The sequence below is a fragment of the Megalopta genalis genome, chromosome 4, assembly GCF_051020955.1.
Source record: "Megalopta genalis isolate 19385.01 chromosome 4, iyMegGena1_principal, whole genome shotgun sequence".
Taxonomy (NCBI): Eukaryota; Metazoa; Arthropoda; class Insecta; order Hymenoptera; family Halictidae; genus Megalopta; species Megalopta genalis.
The window spans coordinates 22,544,520-22,567,206 of record NC_135016.1 but is presented as its reverse complement, the minus strand read 5'-3'; the positions used below and the strand labels follow the sequence as shown (position 1 = coordinate 22,567,206).

Below are 22,687 nucleotides of genomic sequence, written 5' to 3'. Positions count from 1 at the left end.
AAATAGTCTCGGAACTTTGCAGAATTGCAAAATAAGAAAGCGGTCGCTTCGACCGCGGTAGGTTTAGCGTTAAAAAGTCGCTGAACCGAATGAACCCACGCGTCGTTATTTTTTCACCCGCTTTCTGTAAGTTGCCAGTTATCTAATACCGTATGAAACGATTCCAGGTAGCGGACAATCGCCGAATTCCACTCATCCAGGTTCCCCGCCGGCGATCACGGCTCCGCCTCCGCCACTGGGCGCAAAACGGCCCGGCTACTATCAGGGTAACGACGGTCTGCCGACGAAGAAGCAACGGGTGTCACGCTGCAAGAAACCCGAGCCGAGCACCGGCTCGGCGACCGCCGTGGAGAACAGAAGGACGGCTAGTAGTGGTGGCAGTAATAATAGTAACAGTGTCAGTGGAGTCCCCGGCGGTGGAGCCGGTGGTGGTAGTAGTGCTAGTGGCAGTGGTGGTGGCAGCGGTGTTGACATTTGGGACCAGAGGCAGCGTCTGCATGATCGTCGCGGCGATTACCGGCCGGAAAGAACAGCGAACAGTGATGTGCTACGTGGTGGCAGCTATCCAGCCAGTAAACCGTTCTTGACGCCGACCAGTGACAGTGAGGAGAACAACCGGACCAGTCATCGGGACAACGTGGTCGTCGCGAGCGCCGGGTCCACGTCGCACGGGTTCAACGCCGGCAGCAACTCAGCCACCAGCCATAATTCTCATAGTAGTGTAGCCCATAGTAATTCGTTGAGCGGCAGCAGCCGTCACTACCATGCCGCCGGGAAGACGGCGGTGGCGGCGGCGGCGGCCGGTGCTGTTGGCAACGGGGTGGCGACGGTGGATTACGTGCCGCGTTCAAGTGCCGTGAATGACGGTGGTAGTGCAGCTAGTAGTTACAGTGGTAGTTCGAACGGCACAGACAGGAGAGACAGGAGCGACAGGGGCGAATGGAACGACAGGAGGGAGAGGAACGAGAGGCACGACAGGGGACGAGGCGGCGACAAGGACCGGGACTCCAAGAAGAGAAACACCGGCAACGCTACCAACTCATCCTACAACGACCTGGCTAGTCTTGATTACGCTGCCAACGAGGACACCACTGTCACCACCTCCACCTGCAATCTCGACCTGCCGGAGAGCCCTAAACCATTGGAGTACCCGGACTACCTCACGTGAGTATCCCTCTCGATATTAGAGAACGTAACCGATACCCGGCGATCAATCCTCGACTCTTTGCTCGACGATGTAATTACCGGGTCTCGGATTCGGACATACCATTCTATTCCCACCAGACACCCTGCACGTACTCTCTGGAACCTCTATATACAATCGAACTGATCATGAAAACATTCATGTTTATTTGAAACGTCTGCTTTGGTACGGTACTAAATTCGGATACTAGAATTCAGCTATGGCAGATTTGGATAATCGAGGTTCTATTGTACTGCTGTCTTTGAAAGGATCTTTTAATGGAATTTATGTCAATTAAAAGCTTTTTTATTTTTCTATTCGTATCCCTATGTCATTTTTATTAAAAATATTGCTTTTTTGGAATCTTTTTTTATAAAGAAAGTTCTAAGAATTGGTTGCTGCCTCGGTAGCTGCATAGAAGCCATATTAATGATGTAATACGTGTTCAAATATTGGTTTGAGAAAACTAGTTCGAAATTACAATCTCCAAAATCTTATAATATGTAAAAACTTATATTTCATCTCTCATAAGCATGTATACATTTTTTATTAGAAATGTCTGAAGACGAGACTAAGTTTTTACAGTCGATTAAACCTATCTCGATGAACCATCTAAAAGCCAGAAAAAATTATTTGAACAGATGCGTTTGTCTTTATACTTGTTATACTGACGTATTATATTTTACTTGCAGATCCTACACGACAATAAGCAGCGAGGAACAGAGAAGACGTTACAAGGACGAGTTCACTGCTGATTACGAGGAATATCGAAAGTTGCACACACAAGTAGCAAAGGTGTCGGAACGATTCACGCAACTTGAGGAACGGTTGAAGCAAGAACAAAGAAATGGCAACATGTACGAATATCAGGTAGCGCATCTCTGCTGACTAGCACTCAGAATCCTTTCGCAATCTAGCAAACTTCGATGTAGACACAAAGTGAAAGTAGCAAAACTGCGTAGTCCGCACGAGTGTTTTCACCGATTTTAGAAACTAAGAACAACAGAAGTTAACAGTTAACGCATTATCGTACCAAGATCAGAGTAAGATCATTGTCTTAGCAGAGAAGTGAAGCTGTACAATAATCATAGACTTAAGTTTACCAGGTAGATAAACTCAAAGTTAACTACTGTTGAATTTTTCTTGCAAATATAACCTTGACGCAACAAGTCGAAACGTTAAAAAAAGAAACTGTCCATCTTTTGTCACCTAAAAATTCGTGTAAATCAGAAAAATCCAGAACTAGAAGCTTGTTGTTTCATTCGAATTCCACGTTCTGACTGGTAGAAGATTCTTTACTGAACCAAAGTTAGGTGTACGAGATGACATTAATTAACGTTTACGTTCGTTTCGTTGTTGCAGGAAATAAGACAGCAAATTTTAAGCGATTATAACGAGACGAAACGGGACCCTATACACAGGGAGATGAAACGTCGGTTCCATTATCTGCACGAGAAGCTGAGCCACATCAAGCGGTTGGTCCTCGAGTACGATACGCTGCACTACGGCTACAGCATGGAGTTTGGGTACACTGCGAACGCCGATGGTAGCAATGAAATCAAGGAGATCGACAGTTTGCACTACTGACACAAACTGAAAAGGCCACCTCTTATCCTCTACCTTATCTCGGTTGTCGATACGCTGCTGTCTCCGTTGTCGCAGAATTTGCATTTTCTCGGCATGTTCCAAGGCTGATCTAAGCAGTCCACGTGGTTCCTGGATTCTATCGCCGAAAGAAAAAAAAAAAAACAAAAGCATATAACTAAATCAGTCGAGTACTCTGAGCCGGAGTTACGAGATGTCCAATAACACATCACACAGGGAAGATGAAGAAGAAGCCGAAGAAGAGAAGACAGAAGAAGACGGAGAAGGAAAAGAAAAGAAAGAGAGAAGCCGAAGAGCGGAGAGTAGAAAGGGAAGAAGGAAGAAACCTTCACGGTGTGAAACCGTCGCGCGTAGGTCGAAGATATCTTTGTAATTGTGATTGACGCGACTGTGATCTCTTCGACCTGCGCCGCGCGTTGCGCGCCGTTCCGTTGCGTTTGGCCAACGGGTCCGAGCACCGGTGAAGGCTTTACGACAATCGGTACGTTTGCAAAACAAAAATAGAAAAAAAAAGAGGAAACGAATGAGCGAACGGCTAGGAAATGGAATGGAGTGGGAAATAGGGGGGAAACGAGAAAGTCCATCCGATAAACAGAGAAACAATAGAGATGCACGAGGTTAAAGGGCATTCGCGGAGAGTCCAGATTGTAGTAAAACCGCGCGCGAGCCGAAAGCGCGCACGAGCGCGTGCGTGGCTTTGTTTTTACGCGGCTGTCCTCCGACGATAGGATAGGGATGATGAACTGTGGAGAGAAGCAAAGAAGAGAAGCAAACGGGAGGGGGGGGGGGGCGAGTAATTAACTCAATATTATGTAGTTACTTACCGTGCGCACGTCCAAGTGTGTCGTCCAGTTTAAGAGTATGTAGAATTAAAGGAAATTAAAGAAACAAATAAAAAAAAATGAAACCTATACGTTGATACAAACAAAAAAAAAGTATGTAAAGGAAACAAAAAATGCGAACGCGCGAGAAGTGGGTCCAAAAATGGTAGTAGGGCTTATCACGTGCCACGTCCGGAGAAGACTAATACTGCTTCTTTTCCGCCGGAAGGAAACAAAGGGAGACTAGCACAGGGAGACTGTCCACGAGCCGGCGCGCGGATCGTGCGTGAATCCGCGCCTGCTGCTCGCCATTACTCTTTCCTAACTATACTTCTCTCCTTTGTCCCCGTTTTCTTTTTCTTTTTTGCTTTCTCGTCTTCTTTCCCCGTTGTTCTCCATCGAGCTGGAGCAGAACAAGACGACGACCTACCGGCAGCTTTCCGTAAAAGGGAGAGGGAGAGAGAGAGAGAGAGAGGGAGAGAGAGACACCGTTCTTTCCGCGTGCGCGACCACCTTGCAACGTGCCCTCCTCGGAAGCTGCTCTTCTTCGACTCGGTAGACAAAGCGAGTGTGCGACCACAACTCTAGGGAATGATCGATGATCGCGCGACAAAGCATCGGACAATGAGAAAGGGCGAACACGTTTAAGTACTCTATTTAGAATTACCTGCCATAAAGTGATATGACCGAGCAAAATCAACTGATCGCGACTGGTCGAGCCTCGCCAGCGCAGCAGGAGATTCTGGACTGGAGGCTCAACATCGAATGTTGAAGTTTCACGCGATCGCTCGTAGTGATTCCGGTTGTGTATATCGTAAAACGCTAGGGTAGACCCATTTTTTACTATTTCGAACGCAGTAGTCATTGAAAGGGAGAATGCTGAGCGCCATCGTCATCGATTTTACACGCGGCAACGTGAAAATGTTAAAAAAAAAAATGAATATGATAATATTAATACTAATAATAGTAACGATAACGACGGTAACGATGCGAGAAGGAAGGGTGAGAAGTCGAGAGACACGAAGACAGATTTTCAATAGTGATTAATATAATCGTCGTCGGGCGATAACATAGTTATACATTGTACAGGTGCGCCTTTTCTTCGCGTGCAAGTAATTACCTTCTCCGTGTAATTATTATTATTATTATTATGACGATGAGTACTATTGATATTATCATCGTCGCCATTGCTATTATATTACTGTTCGGATAGATAGGTATAATAGGTACACGCGAGAGCTGCGTAAGGCCCTACAATTCGCTTGGAACAAAGAAAGAGAAACGATGTTAAGTATATACAGAGTGACTCGTAATTACGTATTGGTCGCACAGAGGATAAATACGGAGCATGGAATAAGAAACATTCTTCGTTCGAATAGAAACTGTCCAAGCCAGATTCCATTGTTCGTCATCTCACTTGGATTCGAGGAATTTCGAACACAGTTGAAACTATTTTATTTTTCCTTTGCTCGAAATCATTAAAGAAAGGACTTTTAAAAACTCTCTAAATTAGTCTCCACTCTAGATTAGTGGTCCCTAATAATTTTGATCAGACGCTTCTGCGCTTCAGCTTTTTCTTTTTTTTTCTTGTTCCATGTTCCGTTTTTATTCTCCGCAGTGCCAACCGCCAATTAAGAATCACCCTGTAGTGCCAATGTTTTCCACAGAATGTATAACAAAAGTTTATGACGTTGATGTTTCTAATGCCTTTTCAATCTTTTTGCTGTATAATTAATTCATCTGAATATCGTTTTTATATATCCGAGCGTAGATGAACTTTCAAACCGGCACACCTTTGTGGAACGGTTTCATTATCGCATGTTCTTGTTTATTTCCGGTTTCTTAGTCGACGTTGCCTTCTAGATTCGTATACGATACGCGCGAAGTGAACTTTCTTTGTTGCGCGCCCATTCTGTTTCACATCATCCGACCGGCATTTGCGCGTTTGGTTCAGGCAAAGTATTTGTTCATAGATTGACGACGAAAAACAACCGAAGAAAGTACACTGTCCGCGTTGCTTCGACATACAGGGTGTTCCTCGAGACGTCTTAATTTTCTTTTGTGATATACAGCATGCAACGGGGACTATCTATCGGTTAATTTTCCATTTGAATTAAATTAATACGGTCGTTGAATGAGCCAAAACAATATGAAAGTTCGGAACTCCTATTTCTGTTTTGTATCAAAAGTTCGTCCATTACGTTTTTCTTTTGCCACTTTTGCATGCCGAACCAGTGATCATCGTTCGCGGCACACCCTGTACGTTCCGGTCCGCAATGAAACAAACCGTATGTGTAAAAGTAAAAAGTGACCTGGCATGTTCGCAAATGTTCTTTTTTTTATGAGATGACTAATTTCCTGGATGCGTTCACATTTTAATTAACTAACGACTAATTACCCGATCACATGATCCACGTTACCGTGAATCTGCAGTTCTAACGGATAAGATTTGTATATATCCACGATACGCAATCGAGATGTATACTATATACATTATATTATATATATTTATATTATATTATATTATATATATTATATTATATTATATACATTATATTATATTATATATATTATATTATATTATAATATATTATGTATACTATATAATATACTATTATATAATATATTATATTATATATATATATTATATATACTATATAATATAGATGTATAGAAACTTCCTTTCCGCGATTCTCGAACGGTCGGCACTCTTCCACGCAATTCGGCCCATGTTTTACAAGAGAAAAGAAGGAAATCTGAAAGAAAGTAAGAGAGTCGACGAAGCGTTTCCTTCTAATCTTGTTTACAAATCTTATCCGAAGCATGTGAAACGTTTAATTTTGTTTTTATCTAATGAATATATATAATTTCTTTTTTCCGAATGAAATTCGTAGAATATAAATTTTACACGGTGTTCAGTCACGCCAATTTTACATTTGATAAATTTTCGATTGATGACGATACGATTGAGAGAGAGAGAGAGAGAGAGAATGCGTGTTGGTTGTACCGGAGGTATTCCTGTTATGTTATTGCTGAAATTTTATCGTGCATCGTTACGTTGCGCTTTTAGTACCCTCTTTTATCCGAGCCACCGTCACGTTATTTATAAACCAAAAGAAAACAACAGAAAAAGAAAAAGAGAAACACTTTCAATACAGAGCGGATTTCGCAACGAGTATTTTCAGGTCGCGGATGAATTATGTCACTTGAACGAACGCCATAAGTAATTATAACCGATTTGTTCGCATTACAAAGGACAACTTGAGCATACTTCCGTTACAAAGAGACAAAACAGAAAGGAGAAGAGTGTTCTAGAAGGTTGAACGGATCAAAATTTCTATTCGACAATAACCGAAATTTGTTTCTGTTAGTTCTTAAGTCGGTAGTCGTTTAATTTATTATCTTATCTTCATAAAATGAAAAGTTAAAAAAAAAAGTACGAATTCCATTTCTTTCTTTCTGATTTTAAATCGCTTATTTTTCTTTCTTTCTGTATCTACCATCCCCCCCACCCCCTCTCTTCTATTTCTCTGTGCAATGTATTTCTTCTTTATGTTTTCTTTTGTATGCAATTATTTGTTAATGTTTCGCTGATGGTCCCGCGCGTATTTCGACATGTTGAAATTACATTTCCCCCACGACAGAACCAGTAATATCGAAATCATTTCGTCCACTTAATTACCATTCTCCTGATGGAGGAAAAAAAGAGATAACTGAGCGCTTCTGGAATGCATGGCACAGTGTTGACAAGTATTTCGCTACTGATTGGAACGAGTACTTGCGCGACGCGAGAAGCACACCGGAAATGAACGTCAGGATCCAATATGCTACCCTATTTATATATATATGTATAAATATATATATATATAAAGAGGAATATATATTATAAATATATATTAACGAATATGAAAGTCTATCGTGTGTGTGTTCATAGTTAAATCGAGGATTGTAAAATCGGTACGTCGGAATACATGGGTTGTAATTAAAGAGGTACAGGAATTGGTTAATATATTTCGTTGTTATGAATTGGACTACGCTCCGATTTGTAGATAATATTAATATAGGTATCTTATTTTTTTTGCTCACTTTTTCCTTGCATTTACAAACAATTACAAAAAAAAAACTATGTAATAAAAATTATGAAATATTAATTTTGTGCGTTTCCTTTTATTCACATTCATTACACACGCCGTTATTAATTTCGTTTTCTTTCTCTCTGTTCTTCTATATACTCTGCTTTTTTTTTGTTTCTCTTCATTTTGTAGCAAAAAGCCAGGCGGCGTATGTCGGAAGGAACGAATCGAAGTGAATCGCTGAAAAAAAGGCGAGAAAAAAAGCGACTCTGAAAAAAATCGATCGGAATGATTTATCGTTCATTGCCGGATGGGAAGACGGGAATTGCGGAGATAATAGAACGAGAACAGAATTTTCAGGAATTCGTTTCAACACTGTCATACACTGTGCCATACATGTCCGCCTCGACGTACGATGGTTCAGTGAAACAAAAGGGAAAAAAAAGAAAGAAAAAAGAAAAAAAAGACAGAAAAGGAAAAAAGGACGATCCGTACGCGAGTTCCGGTCCAGCAATCCGATCGACCAATTTTTTGTCTTTATTCGCTTCGCACGTAGGCAGACATACTATGTATTTCCCCCCTTTTCGCCGCCACCGTGCATTGTTTTTCGGGCGAATGGTGGCGGCTCGTTAACCCACATAAGCGCAGCCATTTCTTTCCGAAATGTGTATAATACCCGTGAATTACAAAAGCAACGAACGAACAATTACACCTTCGACATAATATCCGCGCCAACGAAATTACGGGAGAAAAACGATAGCTTCGATGTTCCGCTCTCTCGTCGTCGAGTCGCTTATTTTAACATTCGATCCGAGAGCAGAGAAGTCCCCGTATGAAACGAACGTAAAAAACAACGCGGCCGTGTTATTCGCGCGCAGGTGACGCAACCACCTCCGCGCCGTCGAAAAGATTATCGCGATGACATATTAAACGAAGCTAATTTATTCCTGGTTCATAAAATACGATAAGAATCGAAGACCTAAGCGTACGCGGCGTATCTTGATCCCGCTGTATCCGTTCCGCGGCTGCGAATAATTGTGAATAATGAAATTTGCACGGTCCATTTTCCGGCACAACTACAGTAGTAATGTCTCTCTAATTGACGCTCGGATTGTCCACGGAAAATCGACAATTTTGGAATAGGAGATAAGATTGCTCGAGCCTCGCGACTCATTTTTATAGTTACCGATTGTCAACAATTATAAAATCTATTTTGGGTCGCTCGGAAAGTTGTTTCGTTCTTTCACGAGAAAATAAAAGACAATTTTTTAACGTTTCGAATAAAAGAAAACCTTCCGACATTTTTTTCTGGTGTTTTCAAAAATCTTATCTCGCAGAAGCCTCGTCGTCTGCTGAATCACGTGCTTCTTTAACGTGTAATTTTATATGGGAGTTAAGGAAATTATTATTGAATATATACTTTAATATTCATATAATAAAATAATTTACCAGTATATAAATTTTTAATTTACTATGAATTTTCAATTTACTAGGATATAAATTTTTAATTTACTATAAATTTTCAATTTACCAGTATATAAATTTTTAAATTACTATAAATTTTTAATTTAAATGTAATATTCATATAATAAAATAATTTACTAGGATATAAATTTTTAATTTACTATAAATTTTCAATTTACCTGTATATAAATTTTTAATTTATTATAAATTTTCAATTTACCAGTATATAAATTTTTAATTATAATAAAATTAAAATATATTTAATTTTGTTACATTGCTGAATTATAATTAAATAGTAATTTTAGTTAGTATAAATAAATACTTAAAAATTTAATGTTCATATAATAAAATAATTTAAATGATATTTTACTAAAACTTGATGTATTACGTGCAATTATTAATTCTCGTACACATAACAACGTAACAAAAACTTATCAACGCCCATTCTTGCGGTGGAAATTGATTCTTCGGTTCTAAATTACTTGTAAACAATTTGTTCAGTTCACTAAGTAAACATGCAAGCGTGTACCATCGATGGTACACGTGGCACGGAACGTGTTAATGAGTTTACCTGAACGACCCAATAGACGCAGCGCTCGGACAATCGTATCTCCTCTTCCCAAATTGTCCCAAAAAATGGACAATTTTGGAAGAGGAGATACGATTGTTCGAGCCTTGCGACTCGTTTTCTTATGATTATCGATCGTTAACAACTATAAAAACGAGCCGCGAAGCTCGAATAATCGTATCTCCACTTCCCAAATTGTCCATTTTTGTGGACAATCCGAGCGTCAATTAGAGAAACATTACTGTAACGCGTTTATCGTGGAAGAAACGAGACGTCGATTGATACTTCGCCTACCGACTGAAACAATCTATCGAAATCAAAGCGGGCCACTCGATCGATTTCTCTATAACAATACGGTTGCGTACGATAGTCGAGTCGCTTCTTTTAGGATCGTTGAGCTTCGTCGAATCGTCAAAAATCTATCGATAGGCTTCCTTCCGTTAGGTAAATCGTTGGACGGTTTCCGTGGAAAACGCGGGGAACGGCATTTCTCGACGAACCCGGTCGAAACGGAACAGAGCGAGCGGCACCAAAGAGACTGAGACTAAGAGACACGCCGAGGCCACACGAGATGCTAGGGAGTTCCAAGTGCAACTTAAGTAAACGATGCAATAAATGTTTCACGAAAGAATACTCTACGGAGGGGAAAACGTAGAACGCGAGGGAAAACCTGGGGAGAAAATCACAGGCGAGTTTATCGGACGAGAGGTTCCTTCGGACTCGCGTGACCGTCCCTCGCGATCCCGACAGAGCTTAAAAATACACTGTACAGAAAGTAAACGTCTCCGCGAATGTAAGTGCTCTTAACAATGCATTTGAATAAGTCGTAATAATTGTTTGTCCGCACATTCGTTGCCGCATTCGCCGCGAGAGCCTCTCTCGAGGGCGTCGAAACAGGCTCGTCTCTCCGGCCCCATTCTCGGTCCCATTTTCAAAGCATTCGAGAACTTGGTGCAATAATTATTGCACAATCAATAATTATTGCTTATAATCCGCCGAATTTTTGGTATATACGGTCGTCGACGATACACGATCGATCGCAGCATCAATTTGTTCGTTTCGCGTTCGCCGAATCGCCTCGCGCGATATCGGTGCTCGAAGCTATATCGTTAACCCATCGTTCGGTTACGCGTTTCCGTGAAATTCGAGAATTTCGCGATCGGGTCAGCCGATTCCGCGTACTCGATCGACCTCGTAGCGAATCTGTCGTACGCGTTTCGGTGTTCGCGAGACGCGAAATTCGAGCCTCCGCGTTTTGCATTTGATTCGCCTTGGAAACGATCGTAGTGCCTTCTTTTCTCTTGAATACGAACGATATCATGGGCGAGGGGGGGGAACCCCCTTTACCGTTCCGCGCAGTCATCCTTTCCTCGTTCTCTTCGCCGTTTCGTTTAGATAAGTCGTAAAAATCCGCGGTCTGGCAGCCAATTGGATCCACCGCGGTCAGGATCGTTGAACCGTCGAGATCGTGAATAGCGATTCATGCTTATCGCCGATCGCTTTGGCGAGCACATATACCGTATACATATACCATATACATACATGCGTAGTGTCTTATCAGCTAAATGTCATTGAGTGATATTTAACTCGAACTAGAAAACAATACAGAATAAAGTTCTCTCGAATCAAAGTGTGTATCAACCTTGCGCGATTTATCGCGAAATGCTTGAACAGTACGTCTCTCTCTCTCTCTCTCTCTCTCTCTCTCTCTCTCTCTTCCTTCGCCATCTCTTTCTATCGTCCTCTCTCTCTCTCTCTCTCTATCTCTCTTCCTTCGCCATTTCTTTCTATCGTCTTCTCTCTCTCTCTCTCTCTCTCTCTCTCTCTCTTCCTTCGCCATTTCTTTCTATCGTCCTCTCTCTCTCTCTCTCTCTCTTCCTTCGCCATCTCTTTCTATCGTCCTCTCTCTCTATCTCTCTTCCTTCGCCATTTCTTTCTATCGTCCTCTCTCTCTCTCTCTCTCTCTCTCTCTCTCTCTCTCTCTCTTCCTTCGCCATCTCTTTCTATCGTCCTCTCTCTCTATCTCTCTTCCTTCGCCATTTCTTTCTATCGTCCTCTCTCTCTCTCTCTCTCTCTCTCTCTCTCTTCCTTCGCCATTTCTTTCTATCGTCCTCTCTCTCTCTCTTTTTCTCTTCCTCCCCGTCCACTCTCTTTCTTCTCTCTATCTATCATCCCACAGCGTACTCTTTCTTAATATGTTCGAAGCTTAAGGGTGAAAAAGAAAACAGAAAATCCAAGTGCCAATTCTAGCGAAGCGAGAGTAAAGGACTATACATACGTATACAGTATTGTCTCTCTAATCGACGTTCAGATTGTCCACAAAAATGGACAATTTGGAAATAGAAGATACGATTATTCGAGCTTCGCGGTTTTCATAATTACGAATCATCAACAACTATAAAAACGAGCTGCAAGGCTCGTATCTCCACTTCCCAAATTGTCCATTTCTGTGCGCAATCTGAGCGTCAGTTACGGAGACATTACTGTATATACATATAATAAAAGAAAAATATATATATATATACAAGAATACTTAGCGTAATTTTATGTGCATTATTTCGTACGTGAAAACGATATCGACAAGAGCGTCGGCGAGCCCGGCCGACGAGCAAAGAAACGGCAGCGTTATCTTCGCTTCGGTGTTTGATTGAAAACGATGGCCAGCATTCGTCGCCGAGGCGGGCATCGATAACGGCCACCTCGATTCAACGCAATTGGCGTGAACGGAAAAAAAGTCGAGCGGCAACGCGACCGACGGTGGACGCGCGCGAAGCCGAGAATCGTCGCGGAGAGGATACATAATCAAATTTTATCGTCGACCCATCCTTGTCCGACCGCGAACAAGCGCATCATCGTCGGAGGGACTTAGGACAAATTTTCTAACTAGTTACATATTTGCTACCAGTTCGCGGGAGGTGAAATAAACGCGATCGCGAACGCCGCGGTGCGCCGCGTCGAAAAACCCACTGGACCACGGTCCACGATCATCGAGCAATGATCTTCTCGAGTTATATTTCTTTGGTTGTAACTGCTAGACGAAAATTCGTATCGTTATCTGACCCGTGGTTCGATCCGACCGAGCACTTTCTAAATGGTCTTTGGATAACATTTTGGTAACGTTTTAACCAGTTAGCTGTGGGGCGCCTCTTTTTCAATGCGCGCACCTATACGTGTCGCGAGGATCAAGCGACGAGTATATTCGTCAAACACAATGTAAATGTCGCTGTTAAAATATTGGATCAAAAAGACGGCTTTATTTGATAAAATTAACAATTTTATTACTAATATTTACTTATTCGCTCGACGTTAACATATGCCGTATACATAATAAACGAAAAACCCAGGGATAATCGAATACTTATAAAAGTGAAAAATTCAAATTGCTGCTGTAGAGAGAGTGGTATTTAGCAAAGCAAGGAACAATATACAATGGCGCTTTGCACGTCGAACAGCAATACCGTGATTCTTTTCTAATTTTATTTTTATAACAATGTAAACAACTTCGCGCAGGATTGGCCTCGAAATATTCTGAACATCTTGAAATTCGAGAATATGTTTTTGTTTTCCTTAAAATTACAATTTAAATAGCCAATGGTCGCTGCTTCTTACGCGCGACGAGTATGCTCGTCACATCACAAAATATTGCCACTTCTCCATGACGAGTATACTCGTCAAACACAGCTAACCGGTTAACGAATCGTTTGTTGACCTTGTCGCATCAGAAATGCTTCTCCTAAAAGTATCTTCTTCGTTGGCATTATAATTGTGTTGTTGTTGTTAATAGACGGCGGATTCGATGGATTCGTGGCACCAAAAAAAAAAAGAATGAATGAGCGAAACGCGAAACTGTGAGAACGTTCGCGACGAAATTAAGAATGCGCGCTTTGTTTACGATTCAAGCGCTATTTTCGGTTCGTTCGAAAAGACACGATTGGACGATAAAATACGTTCTTATTTAAATTCTACACGCGAAGAGACCGCAGTCCAATTATCAAATACGCGGCAGATAAGAAAAATGTGTTATCTTTATAGCGAGCTGTTTTACGAGCTGCAACGTAAGGCCGATCGGTTTCAAGTTGCTGCACCGACTGCAAATTAGAGGCAGTTTCGCGATTACAAGAAGTGAATACATGTCATTGTTCGCGACAGTCGCGTCGTATCAGGCTTTTTCTAGAAGCTCGATGAATCAGATATTGCTGCCAGTTCTGTTACCGAACAACCGTGGACTTCGTGCTCTTTTACAAGTCGTTTCTAAACCGTCGATCCTACGATCGACCGCGATCTATAGAAAGCCAAGCGATCGATCAAAATCTGTTTCTTCGATGAAACAGTTCCCTACGGAATCGTTGCGTCGACGTGGCAAAACTGAGTTGACGAAAGTTTTCTTTTCTCTTTCATTAGTGCGTCTTCGTCGCCTCTTTCGGCCTTCCTCGCGCGACGGAAACATTTCTCGTTACGTAAGATTTTACGACGGCGAAGTACAGTAATGTCTCTCTAATTGACGCTCAAATTTTGCACAAAAATGGACAATTTGGGAGGAGGAGACACGATTATTTTTATAGTTGTTGACAATTCGTAACTATAAAAGCGAACCGCAAGGCTCGAATAATCGTATCTCCTCTTCCCAAATTGTCCAATTGTCTGCACAATCTGAGCGTCAGTTAGGGGGACATTACTGTACAATAATGTCTCCCCAAGAGGAGATGCGATTGTTCAAACCTTTTGGCTCGTTTTTATAGTTATCGATTGCCAATAACTATAAAAACGAGCCAAAAGGTTCTTATAATCGTATCTTCTCTTCCCGAATTGTCCATTTTTCTGGACAATCTGTGCGTCGATTAGATTGGAAACTATGAAACGGACGTTTTCGTTTAGTCTGCGTTCAGCTGCGACTGTGTTCATTGTAATGCACGCTCGATATTTTTATTTATAAATTTTGAAGTTATTCTTCTCGCTCATTTCGTAAAATTTTGTTCGCGTTTGTATCCCATTTTTATTTTATTTTTCTCCGAAACCGGATGGAAACAAAACGCGATTTACATCGTTCAACGCCCGTTTCATAGTTCACGACCTAATAACTTTTTAAGCGGACAACGCGCAACAAATGAGCCGTTTATTTTGAAAGTGGCCTAAGTCCATTTATTTTAAAATCCAGATATTTAAGGTTTTTACGATTTAATAAATTTAAAAATATTACTAATTGATAACATGGTGGTACAATGTTTTTGTGTTCCTGAGGGTCACTGCATTCTTTCAGCTTTGCTGACATGAAATTATGCGTATAACGTAGAAACGTAAATATTAAAATAGCTAGCTCGGTGTTTTTGAAAAATGACTTAGGCCACTTTCAAAAGAAACGGCTCAAATTATCGTTTACGCGAAATTGATCGAACGAGTGTGTCCAGCCTCGGCGACGACACGAATCGCTCGTGGGACGAGTCGCGCACTCGGCCGCGCCTAATCATTATATGAGCCGTTTATGTTGAAAGTGGCATAAGTCACTTCACCGTGATGAAAAGTGGTGATTTTTTCATGTTTATACGAAATTATTTATACTGAGAAAAATATCAGTATCCTGAGATAACGAATACAAGTAAATCTTCTCGAAAGTTAGCGTCCATATTTTGAAACGTGTTCAAACCCTTAAATATATCGACTTAAAAACGAAGCGACTTATGCCGCTTTCAAAATAAACGGCTCATATTCTAAAGTTAGGTTCATTGCCGTAATGATTCACGTTAACGGAACTTCGGCATCGGACATTGCCAAAAAACGAGCCGCGATGGTTACGGCGAGATCGATAGACGGACGATCGTTGTCGAAGTCGTTGAACTGGAAATCGAATTCTACGTCGAGCGGCGCGCAGCTACAACGACAGAAAATTCGTTCGGTGACGCAATGAAACGAAAGTTTCCTCCGCCGTGTAGAATTTCTCATCGGAGCCTCTCCAGTCTCCATTTCTATCTCGCTGACAGCGCGGTTTACTTAGCTGCGTAAATATTTAGCGAACACTATTGAAATAGTTGGATTAACAGGTCCGCGCAGCCATCTGTTCCGCTAATGGCATGCGTTAATGAAAATTCGCCCGTGTTCTGTTTCTCGGATGCTGCGAAATCTTGCGACCGGCGCGCCAGATTTTTCTGTTCTAAAAAATGTCCCGACGAATTCTTCGGCACAATTCCGTGCTGCTGAAACGTAACGCAGTCGTTTCTCTCACCGCGTGTTAGCATAATGGTTTCAAAAATCCGAACGAAAATGTGGAAAACGCGAACGACCGGCTCGAACGAGACCGAATCGGTTCAATTAAGGTATTAATCCTTTTTGTGCCGATCGAGGGAGCCGCGCGCCGCTAAGCGAGAAATACCGAGTCTTTTCGATGCAATTTGCTAAAATTACGGGAAGTAATTACGCGAAGCAGATTTTGTAAAGTCTGACAATAACCTTGACATAACCTTGACATAACGCGTGTTAGCATAATTGTTTCAAAGATCCGAACGAAAATGTGGAAAACGCGAACGACCGGCTCGGACGAGACCGAATCGGTTCAATTAAGGTGTTAACCCTTTTTGTGCCGATCGAGGGAGCCGCGCGCCGCTAAGCGAGAAATACCGAATCTCTTCGATTGCAATTTGCTAAAATTACGAGAAGTAATTACGCGAAGCAGATTTTGTAAAGTCTGACAATTAGAGGACTCAAAGAGGCGCGGAAATTAAGAAACAGAACTGTTATTTATTGTTCAAATTATTCAGAATATCTCTTTCTCGAGCGTAGTCGACGACGATGTATCGTTGCTCGGCGCTAAACGGGTTAAACGGAAACGGGCGAGAACCGCGACGGATTTTTTGCACGGATTTTATGATCCATTCGAATACGATACACCTCTCCTTCCGCGAGAGGAAGAAAGTCGGTGAAAATAATCCGATTTTCTTTGCGCGAAACGCGATCGGCGAACGCGTTGAAACAGAGTCTGCGGAGACGGCACGCTCTCCAGTTTCATTTCCCGACCGAGAAATAGCGACATAGACGACCAAAATACGCGATTATTTCTGCTCGGCCGAAGACTTCCTGGGAAAAGTTTCGTTCGTTTTCCGTCGAATTCCCGGAAACAGCTGGATCCGAGCAGGATCGAGCGTACGAATCGAACGCGCGACACCGCGCCGCGCCAGCTCGCACTTAGCGCGTTCAAGTAGTTTAATTAATCGGCTCCGTGCTGCAAAGTTTTGCAACGGGCACACGTAGTCGCGACTGAGAACATCGAGGACAACGCGACGCGATTCGATCAGCGACGCGACAGAGTTTACGGAGGGGCCTTTCGTCGCTGTTTCGCGCGACGCCGCGCCGCCTCGTTTCGTGCAACAACGACCGCAACAAAAGAATCTTCTGAGAACCGAGCTCGCCGTGTTTTTATTGCGACTTTGTGGCAAACAGGTGTGAGAACCTGTTGAACTTCGGCGCAGCGGACTCCCGCGAAACCGTGTTCGTGTAGAGAAAGTTCGCCTCGCGCGCCGGACACACGAGGCCTCTCAAAGATAGGCGAAATTACACGATTTCTTTCAGATGCGTTCGCGGTGAACTTGTCCGCCAGCGGGACAAATGTTTCCCAAACTTTCGTTTACTATCATCGAAGAAAGGTTTCGAATAGCTTGGGAGAACGTTCAGAGCGCGGATGCAACGCACGCATCGCCGCGAGCAATTCTTGGCGACTCGAGAACAAAGCCCGATCCTCGTCATCGTCCGACAAAATGGCTCAGTTCTCGATCATCTTCGAGATCCGCGTTCGTCGCGCGATCATTCTGTCCCCGTTAGCTTCGTTCGACAAAGATCTGTGCTCCATTCTTCATTCCCTCATGTCTTCATTCCCGCGGACTCGACTCGGCTTTTTTGTTACTATTCTTTTTTCCTCGCTCTACTCCACGTGTCCGGCGTTAGGCGAACTCTCTCTACCAGCAACTCCGGAACGAAGTCGAGCACGTTGTTGCGACGAACGAGCAAAGCGCATCCATTCGAAAAAGACGTCGCGCGTTTTGATGCCGCGAGCAGCCGACGGGATCGCGAATTTTCGACGATGCTTCTCGAGACGAGACATTTCGAACTCAAAAATGGACAATTTTGGAAGAGGAGATACGATTGTTCGTGCCTTGTGGCTCGTTTTTTTATGGTTATCGATTGTCAACAACTATAAAAATGAGCCGCAAGGCTCGAACGATCGTATCTCCTCTTCCCAAAGTGTCCATTTTTGTGCACAATCTCAGCGTCAGGTGGAGAGACATTACTGAATCATCAACGAAATTGAATTGAATTTCACTTTCGAGAAAGAGGTTTTTTCGTACAGCGTTTTCTAAAGTGAAAGTCTGCAGAATGTGGTTCGATTAACGAGGGAAACAATCGTCGGGAAACGTGGACAATCTGTGCGTCAGTTAGAGAGACATTACAGTACGGTAATGTCTCCATAATTGACGCCGAAATTGTGCACAAAAATGGAGAATTTGGGAAGAGGAGATACGATTGTTCGATCCTTGCGGTTCATTTTTATAGTTACGAATTGTCAACAACTATAAAAACTATAACAACTATAGAAACGAACAGCTTGCACAACTATAAAAACGAGCTGCAAGGCTTTCCTCTATCAAAATTGTCCATTTTTGTGCACAATCTGAGCGTCAATTACGGAGACTTATCGCGTATTACTGTATCGCGTCGCAACGGACGCGTTGTTCGTGTTGCAAATTCATCTCGCCCGCCGTGAGAAAATCGAACGGGAACGTCCGGGCGCGTGCCGGGCTGCCCGGAAATTGTTGACGGTATCGTTGCTATCAGCTTTTCCTCGACGCTAATCTCGCGGGGCCTTATCGCGCGAGCAGGTTGCCGGGAGCGCGGCGCGGACGAACGTTTTGTCGCGTAGTACTATATTTTCTGACTGTGATGCTATGTAGGAATCCTCGTGACACATAGCTTGCGTGTACAAGGTGTCCCGAAATTATGGTGCTTCCGGGAAACGAGGGATTCCTGAGGTCGTTTGAAACAACTTTTTCCTTAGCGAAAATACAATCCGCGGCTTTGTTCGCGAGTTATTAACGGAAAACGGTGACCAATGAGAGACGAGATCGGCTGCCGCTAGGCTCGTTGGTCAGTGGTTTTCGTTGATAACTCGCAAACAAAGCCGCGAATTGTATTGGGTTGGCAACTAAGTAATTGCCGATTTCAGTTATAGATGTCTCTCACTCCCATTTTTATGATATATTATAAAATTATTATTATTATTATTATTATTATGTTATTTTTTATTATCCGCGAATGTTAGCAACTGGACAGATTGAATGCAGCGGTCAAGGAAAAGCGACCAGAATTGGTCGATCGTAAAGGTGTCATTTTCCAGCAGGACAATGCTAGGCCGCACGCGTCTTTGTCCACTCGGCAAAAATTGATGGATATTGTTTGGGAATCGATGTTACACCCACCATATAGCCCTGATCTCGCGCCATCGGATTACCACTTATTTCGATCCCTGGACAACTCCCTTCGTGGTAAAACTTTTAACGATGACGACGCTGTAAAATCTCACTTAACTCAGTTTTTGGCCGAAAAGGATCAGGCTTTCTACGAGCGTGGAATTTTCAAGTTGTCGGAGAGATGGCAAAAGGTCGTCGAACAAAATGGAAAATACATTACAGATTAAACTTCGTTCCAAGTAAAAAAACATTTTTTATTTCATTGAACAAATCGGCAATTACTTAGTTGCCAACCCAATATTTTCGCTAAGGAAAAAGTTGTTTAAAATCATCTCAGGAACCCCTTGTTTCCCGTGTGTGCAATAATTCCAGGACACCCTGTAGATTTCTTTCGATGGCGATTCAACACCAGGCGAGCTTGACGTAGTCGCGAACGATTCGCAATCGGTTCGCAGCGCGAGTGACGCACAGGTTGATCATCGTTGTTTTCCCTATTACGTTTATTCCGCTTTCGTTAGAATTTTCCTTGTTTCGCGCGATGAAGGTGGGGATACGTCGCACGCCGTCGTTTCTCGCAAAAGTTGGACAGAAATCGCGTACAATTTTTATAAAGTACGTGATTTTGAGATCGCTGAATTCGAAGCGTGTACAATAAATTCTCCCTAATTTTCCTTGTGAACAAAAATGGACAATTTGATATGATTATTCGAGCCTTGTACCTCGTTTTTAGAATTGGCTCGAATAATCCTCTCTTCTCAAACTCTCCATTTTTGTTTACAAGCTGAAGGAAAAATTGTGAAGCAAAAATTTTGCGTCTTTGTTGGTTCCAAATTACGGAAAATCTTTATACTCATCAATTCAGATTATAGATTGAAGGGGATTACAATAGAATCCTAAGCTTCCAAAAAGGAAGTCAATTATATATCTAATTCGATGTAAAACATTAATTGCAATACGTTTTCGAAGATTCAGAAAGCTTTATTTTCTTTCTTAACATAGCGATAGTTTCTGTTTTAACGTAGCCGTGGTTTTCTCGATACGCTCATGCGATTATACGATTATGCTATGAAATCAGAGTACCGCGAAGTTAGCAATCTCGGTGTTCGCTTCGTTTATACGTGTAAAGTTTTCGCCGACGACGCTTCGATGCTAGAACGTTTCACGCGTCAATTTCTGCGGACGAAGTTTCTACGACGCGTGCTCGAATTCTCCGAAATTTCGGAAATCGTTGTTCACGCCTCGATGACGAATCCATCGGAAGATCGAAGGATGTTTTCAAATCATCCAGCCAGCTTTTCGATGAATGACGGCACTGTGCGCGGATCTGTACGAGTTGGGCGAGATCGTTCGTCGTTGCCTTCGATTGTAAACAGTTCGCGAAGACCGATCCGGGCCGTTCGGGGGGCGGGGGGAGGGGCAGTACATACTTCAACCATCGACAGAGAAAAAAATATATCGGCGAGAACACGACGCGCTGGCGATCGAAACGCGCGAACACCGGCGCCGACGTTTAGTTAATTACAATCCTCGCGTCCGGCGAGCCGCGTCGATTTTTTTCGCCGCGCGTCGATCGATTCCGCGCATCTCGCGCAGAGACATTTAACACGTTGGCTGCCTGGGAGCGACCGGTGACCGGCGACGCGACAAATAGTTAAAATACATAATTAGGGTAAACATCGATATTTATAAATTTCTAAATAATACCATTGTTTCTGTAATGCTTTGAAGAAATTAATGCCGTACAGAATATGCAAAAATATATTATATAATAAATTATATATAAAATATATATATTTATTTATAATATTTATTTATAATATATATTTATATATATATATAAATATATATTATTTATATGTATTTATATGTATATAAATATATATATATATATATATATATATATATATATATATATTTATATACATTTATATATATTTATATATAATATATATAATATATTAAAAATATATAAATATATATAAAAATATATATATAAAATATATTATATAATATATTAATACAAGGAAAATATACATGTTATTTGTGCGCATAACGATGAAACACATTGAAACGCGGTAGGCGCAGAAAAGGTGAACCAGAACAGTCAGCACAATATGTTCGCCACTTTCTTAGTGCAATTCTTTGCTCTCATTCTTCTTAGCTGTTTTGCATTTTATTCATAACACAATTTGCAAAATCGCCTTATATTTCGCATACTTCCCGGTTCCCTTTTAAGTTCGTGACGACGTTTTTTCTGTACGTAATTGCTTGGTGAAGTACAATCTTCATCATTAGAACATTTCACGAAATACATCGCTAACTTCATCCTGAACTCGGAGATCGAAATATCATCGCAAAAATGGTCTGCGGCGCCTTGGGGGTCACCGGTGACCCCCGCCACGAAAAATGCATAAAACAAGTTTGTACGACTAAATCTATCTGCTGCAAATAATATTTCAACATAATATGCATCGGATAATGAAAAATTCATGTTGGCGCCTTGGGCAAGTCACGTAAAATTCGCGCGGCAGCCAACGTGTTAACCCTTTGCACTCGAAGCTCTGTCTTAGCTGTAAATCTAAAATCATTCTTCCGACTCACAGTATTCTCATTTTATACGACGGAATGTATTTTATGCATAGCAAGTTCAGTTTTGCGACTCGCACGACGGTTACGCTTTCAAGAATCTTTTAAATCGAAACTTTGTTCATATAAAAATTACCTTAGAACGTGACGTAACAAATTTTAGTGGCGGTGCCTCGGAGTCACCACCCGAGTGCAAAGGGTTAAAACACTCGAAAATGATTGTTTCTGCACGCAACACTTATCGATTCCGATGATAGAAACCGTCGTTGCACGGAACGGGGGGGGGGGGGGTTTATAGGTTCTAGGTGCGTGAATACGCGCCGCTCGTATGGTTCCCGCCGCTTATGGCAGGGGGGGATTTGCAGGGCCGAGCTTGACAAGCATCCTCGGATGTCTCTGTGCGCACATGTGGCATCGAGTGGGCTCGATGCGACGCGTCGTCGAGAGCGAGTCGCGCGCGACTTCCACGATGACCAGATGGGAGCTGATACGCCGGACGAGACGCTCTTTTTCTCTCTTTTTTTTCCGCGAGAGGCGTCGTTAGCAACGAACGCTGTCGCCGATAACGAACCATTCGGAGCGATCGCGACCGAGTTTCTCGCCGGTCATCGGCGGAACGTTCGACCCCGTGGATCGGGAACGCGACGAAAATGGCGAGGACGAACGCAGAAAGCGAGCGTACGGAATCGCGGGTTGACGATGGATTTTGCTGTCGCGTAGCCCCGCCGGCGATAAGGGCTCGCGACACGATCTCCGGCGCTTTATCGTGCTAAGCAGAACTCTCGCTGGCCGAACGAAGCCGAAGAGAGAGACGAAGACGAGACCGGTCGCGTCGTTCGAGGTACATGTCTTCATAACTGACGTTCGGATTGTGAACGAAAACGGACAGTTTGGGAGGAGGAGATACGATTATTCGAATCTTGTAGCTCGATTTTATA

At 42.5% G+C, this 22,687-nt stretch overlaps 1 protein-coding gene across 3 annotated transcripts in view; it reads left to right on the top strand.

Annotated features, from left to right (window-relative positions):
- The window catches only part of Su(Tpl) (Suppressor of Triplolethal), a 266,427-nt gene extending 258,667 nt beyond the window's left edge, over positions 1-7,760 (top strand). For all 3 annotated transcript variants that reach the window (XM_033467878.2, XM_033467879.2, XM_033467880.2), the window contains 3 exons: positions 168-1,164; positions 1,876-2,053; positions 2,546-7,760. In XM_033467878.2, the coding sequence (XP_033323769.2) occupies positions 168-1,164; positions 1,876-2,053; positions 2,546-2,770 (1,400 nt within the window). In that variant the 3' untranslated portion in view covers positions 2,771-7,760. The remainder of the gene's footprint in view (positions 1-167; positions 1,165-1,875; positions 2,054-2,545) is intronic.
- The last annotated feature ends 14,927 nt before the right edge of the window (positions 7,761-22,687 follow it).